The sequence below is a fragment of the Branchiostoma floridae genome, chromosome 10 (assembly GCF_000003815.2).
Source record: "Branchiostoma floridae strain S238N-H82 chromosome 10, Bfl_VNyyK, whole genome shotgun sequence".
NCBI lineage: Eukaryota > Metazoa > Chordata > Leptocardii > Amphioxiformes > Branchiostomatidae > Branchiostoma > Branchiostoma floridae.
The window spans coordinates 10,646,349-10,652,145 of record NC_049988.1 but is presented as its reverse complement, the minus strand read 5'-3'; the positions used below and the strand labels follow the sequence as shown (position 1 = coordinate 10,652,145).

Sequence of the window (5,797 nt, the reverse complement as noted above, 5' to 3'; positions counted from 1 at the left end):
TGTGTAGTAGAATACTTAGATTATCATCATAGGTTATATGCATTAGTATTGTTGCATTACGTATAGGCACAGCTAACAAAATCTTATTTCTCTACAGTAATACTTAATCACATTGTGCGAAATCTACACTATATTATATTATATCATGTTATAGATAAGGCAAAACGATACTAATCGAACGTGTAAGACTTAACATTATAATACTGCGATATACTCTGCAACCTACATAAAAAATCAGCGCTCTAGCGACATTTAGCAATATTGCAGTACGTGTAAGGGAATTTCAAAAATACATGTATCTTTAAAGACGTATTAAAAGATAAATAGGTAAGATTCATCACTTCAATACCTGTTTATAAGTGACAATGAATAAATGGTACAATGCTAAACTTTCGTCCAACACAAAAGTACACACGGACCAAAATTTTCAACGACCAGAAACATTTGATCCGTGTGTGCTTTTGTGTTGGATGAAAGTTTAGCATTGTACTATGATTACTACCAACACAGATAAGTTTCCATGATAATTGAGACTGAATAAAGTTAACGTAGTTTTGCAATGATAATTGATGATGATAATGACGGTGCAGATGGCGTCTCAGTTGGTTGTCGTATAGTGGTAGATGCCACCGAGGAAATGTCCGAGATAGTATCATAGAGATCGGAGGAGTATGTGGTCGACTGAGTCTCCCGGTACGGAGGGGGCGGCCTGTGTATCCTCCTGAAGGGGTGGGCCTGGGTTTTCAGCGGCGGACCGTGTCGCATCGGGAGGTACCGTCGTATTGGTCGAAGGTAGTAACGCTGCGGTCTGTAGACGTAGCTGAGGGACAAGATAGATATTTTCTTTATAGAGCTGTACATTCAAGGGTGGTTGAATTTACAAATGAACCTTTCGTCAACACTTGTTGGGGTGGGGGTGCTGACAACCACATAATCATTCATGGTGCTTAATTCAAAATGCGCGATGATAACAAACGAGGTATCATTTTAGAATATACGGTTATATAACACATTATGCTAATCGTTACAAAACATCAGACATATGATCAGGGGAAATTGGTACTTTTCCTTCGAGAACAACTCACATATGAGGCCCATTGTCAACGAAACATAATTGCAAAGGGCTCTAAGTAAGCCATTCTATGATCATGTATGATACAATCCAATTGATAAAAGTATTCACGTAAATAAGATGGACCGGATCAAGTTTCCGAACCCTTTTGTGACAAATTTGACAAACTTACTGGTATCTCGCTGGATAGAAGGGGCGAAGGCAACACAGCAAGGCGAAGCATAGAGCAGCTAGCAACGCCGCTCCAACGATTATCCCAGCTAGGATACCAGTTGGAACTGAAGCAAAGACCATACACGTAACAAAATTCAGGTTAATTGTTCACAGCATATTCACACTGTCAAGGTAAATGTATACTTCACTTTTAGTGTACAATATCTATATCTAACACTACAAACTCATTGAATAGATTAGGTAGGAGAGATATAGAATCGATAGTTTTGAAAGTGTACACGTCTAGCGACTACACATCTCTGCTCGTCTACTTTCTGCAAAAATTCAAAATTAATATTCTGCTATAGCAATATTTATTTGTACACCTTCTCAATAGTAGAGATTTTACGCGTGAATTCTTCTATTGTTATTACAAGATTTGCGATTTAAGAACTAATGATTTGGTTTGATTTAGAACTCACGGGCGCTCCCGGGTGTACTTGTTGGACAAAGTTGGTCCCTGCCGCCAACGTAGCATCTACATGGAACAAAAGAGCACAAGTTTGAATAAAGTACTTTCACCTTTGTCGTCGTAGCTTCATGGTACGTGTATGACAAAACTACATAATCAAATTGAATGAAAACACATACACACACACACACGTTCACACACACACACACACATTTACACACACACATTCACACACACACACATTCACACACTCACATACACACACACTTGCACACACACACACTAAAACTATGTACTAAAAAAGCACGACAGGGAATCCTTGATGCAGTACTTTAGAAAATCCCTATGACATATCAGGTTATCATAAATATCATTTTTTCTCGACAATATGCTGTTTACACATACCAATGAGGTTAAAATCCCATTTTATACTCCTTGTACACACACAAACACAAACACACACACACACACATACACACAAACACACACACAAACACAGACAAACACGAATAAAAAGAGCCTCCAAAAACTCACGTCGTGGTGAAATCTATCCCAAGGCTGTTCTCAACGTTCAGGGTATCGGACTCCCTGAGATTGTTCTCCAGGTCAAACCCCTCGTTAACGTTAGCAGTCCGCAGATACGCAGTGTAGTTTGCAACGACTTGGCCGTTGACAGTGGTGATGTCGTTAACTTCAACGCGCTCGAACTGGTCGCTATTCGGACTGTTTGAGTGATATTGCTCCAGCTGGTAACAAAATCAATAGACGGTTACGTATGAAAGTTTAGTATTTTTATAAACATCATGTCTTTGTCTTAGAATTTTCGAACAAGGGCCCAAATTTTACGTCCCTTACGGGTCGCTAGTCGGACCGTTTTTAAGTGAAACTGCTCCAGCTAGAAACAAAATCAAGAGACGGTTACATGTAAACGTTTAGCATTTTTACAAAGATCATATATTTGTCTTGGCATTTTCGAACAAGGGCTCCCCATTTCACGTCTCTTACGAAAGACGGGTACAGCTCCAACCAAGATGCCTCGCCCCGGATTGACCCAAAATCTCTCAGTTAACAACACATTGAAACCAGGAGCTTAACTGTAAGGCTACGTATACAGCTGAGCTACAGGAGCATCCCTAGTAATCTAGTACTGATATGCAAGTTATAGACCCATACGTCTTGTTTTAACTTGTGCTATTTAATGGAGATGTTGAGGAGTGGCACAGGAAATACAACATACTATTCTAGTAAATAGTACACAACAAATGCTATTCAGACCGTTGTATTTGTAAAGGAGCTATAATATCCATAACTTACCACAGCTTGAACTTGTGCCACCGTTTCTCTGTAGACTTCAGAACTTTTGTTTCTGAGCTGATCGGTCATTGTGACGGTCCTCATCACAACATAGAAGTTATGGGGAGCTGTCGTCGTTGGAGTAGACATGGAAAACATAATCGTAGTAAATCATCTTATCGTACTCTAGATCTATTCACTTGTATTGGTTTAAAGAAGATACTGTAAATGCATTTAAGTTCGCGGGGATTTAATTTCGCGGTAGCGGGAAAAATGACTTTTCGCGGTGGATTTAATTTCGCGGTAACACCATAGACTGCAGTCTAATACCATAATAGAAAAATATTCGCGGTGGTTTTAATGTTCGCGGTGAAGTGGTCACCGCGAAAACCGCGAACATTAATCCACCGCGAACATTTCTGCATTTACAGTACGTTGCTGTAAATCTTATTAATTGAATACTACATTAAAAGCTGGCGCAATATGCTGATTTCAATCGTCACTCGAGTCTTTCCTTAGGCCTACTGTTAGCCCTGATTTACAAAACTGAGTTACCTGGGCATGTCACTCCTGTGTCGCACTGTTGTCTCTCTTGAGCCGGTCCCACGCAGTTCGCCCCACCGACAGTCGGCGCAGGGCTGGTGCAGGCTCGGTCCCGAGACCTCGTACCGACTCCACACGTCACGCCGCAGCCGGACCACGGGCCCCAGTTTGACCATCCTCCATCAACTACAAACAAGTGATCGTAGGTAACATAGTAAGTACTCCGTGACTTATTATGGTTTCCGCCGCATCAGTTGCAACAATGTATTTCATCCGATGATGGGACAGTCCCAGACAGACAAATAATGACGACCAGGAAAGAAAACGAAACCCTAATATTACTAATAGCAGGACAAAGTATGTACTTGTTATTATAACACTGGCGCTCACTGGTGCAATTGGCAAGGAAGCCAGATTCTAACATCTGTTTGGGGATTCCTCCACCGCGCAACAGCGCTAGCTGTTCTGTACGCAAATCCCCCATATCTGCTTGGAGATATGCTAATTACCAAACCCCGAAACTACATGGCCTGCTCCACAATACCAGGAATATAGGGCTGATTTCTGAAATTATTACATCAATTATAACAAAGCTACTACGAAAAAAAAAACGTACGCGTGCATCATTGCGCAACTAATAAGTACAGACGACATGCCGAACTACATACGAATGCGGCAAACGGAACATACAGATGCGAACACTCTTCACATCTACCGATCACAATGCTCTGTCGTCACAGAGTAATGATACGTACAATTTACTTTGTATGGTGGCGTTTGCCACCATTGGCTATGGGCGAAAGGTTTACTGAACGACCAAAACGTTACCTACACCGTCCACATTTAGGCCAATATAGATGTTAGGAAACATCAAAATTTATTCACAAACATGTCATTTGGAGCTGACTACAATGGGTAGACGTAGGTTACCAGCATGGTTTATTGACCAACAATTGCATCGGTGACCGTGTATGGCCATGTATAGATAACAAAAGTTTCAGTCTAGTACTACACATGTACAACAATTACAGTTACTACAATACTAGTGGACTAGACTAGACTTAGTCTAGTAGAATCTACGGTATCTATTAAAGGGGCAGAGTGAGTGAGTGAGTGAGTGAGTGAGTGAGTGAGTGAGTGAGTGAGTGAGTGAGTGAGTGAGTGAGTGAGTGAGTGAGTGAGTAACTGAGTGACTGAGTAACTGAGTGACTGAGTGAATATCAAAGGGAACTACATGTACTTGGACATAGTTGTGTCTCTAGATGTTGTTCAACGCAGTCCACCCCACCGCTAGCTGGTGCAATATTGGTGCAGAGTGAGTGAGTGAGTATAAAAGGCATGTTTGTACTTGGACATGTTTGTGTCTCTTGAGGTTGTCCAACACAGTTCGCCCCTCCGTTAGCTGGTGCAGGGTTGGTGCAGGTTCGGTTCCGGGTCCTGGTACCAACGTGGTTAACTCTACACATCTGGCAAACCATGCAGCTGGACCATGGGCTCCAATTTGACCAACCTCCATCAACTACAGCTAATACACAATGCTCAGGCTTTCAGTTACCACACTCCAAATGAGGCGTTTCGGGGTATTTTACGTAATTTACAGCGCGCTTAAAAGTACTTCACAACGTTTGATAAATTAGGTTTAATACTACTTTGACGTGACCTCCTTGGTTTGTCGGAGACTTAAGGGATTGGTCGAAAGGTTGTCTAAACGGCCGGTTTACTGAATACCGTTCAGATAGTCCACACACATTCATTTAGGCCATATTAGACGTCATGTAGCACTTAAACTTTCATGCATGTTGACATTCACATAGAAAGGCATTTAGAAATTAGCCAACTTTTAAACGTTAACGTGCTTATGACGAAGTTCAACAGCGGTCAAACGTGTGAGAGAAGTGAAACTATTTCAGGTACAATTTGAAGATGAGAAGGTGCCCCACGCCATTTGAACGGTCATTGGAAAGCGACTGTCGTAATTGTTTTTTTTAATAAATGAATGAATAAATAAAGACCTTTATTGCACATTATTGTCACATCGGGTACAGGTCATAACGAGACATGTTGAAAGGATAAAGTTAATAGATACAAAAAAATGAGACTAATGCTGGATAGATTCAACTTCTCCTCGCTTTTCTGTTGTAGTGGAGATAAAAGAGCAGATATGCTTTATGATCGATGGTTTGTCTAGTTGCAATTTTTCTACAGAAGTTAGGTGTATGAAATAAGGAAATTGGTTTTGTATAACATTATACTGTTCATTTCTC

General features: G+C 40.9%; 1 protein-coding gene across 1 annotated transcript; it reads right to left on the bottom strand.

Annotated features, from left to right (window-relative positions):
- Positions 1-3,132, bottom strand: LOC118424076. Its single transcript, XM_035832556.1, has 5 exons — positions 3,012-3,132; positions 2,232-2,443; positions 1,708-1,763; positions 1,245-1,350; positions 1-820 (listed from the first exon to the last, which is right to left on the bottom strand). Exons 1-5 carry the CDS (start codon positions 3,093-3,095, stop codon positions 544-546), a joined length of 735 nt encoding a protein of 244 aa, XP_035688449.1. The 5' UTR covers positions 3,096-3,132; the 3' UTR covers positions 1-543.
- Between the last annotated feature and the right edge of the window lie 2,665 nt (positions 3,133-5,797).

Coding starts and splice junctions, on each gene's coding strand:
- LOC118424076 (XM_035832556.1), bottom strand. CDS start 3,095: ATGAGGACCGTCACAATGACCGATCAGCTCAGAAACAAAAGTTCTGAA. Junction 1,764..2,231: donor GGGATAGATTTCACCACGAC/GTGAGTTTTTGG, acceptor TGTTCCATGTAG/ATGCTACGTTGGCGGCAGGG. Junction 821..1,244: donor TTCTATCCAGCGAGATACCA/GTAAGTTTGTCA, acceptor CTTGTCCCTCAG/CTACGTCTACAGACCGCAGC.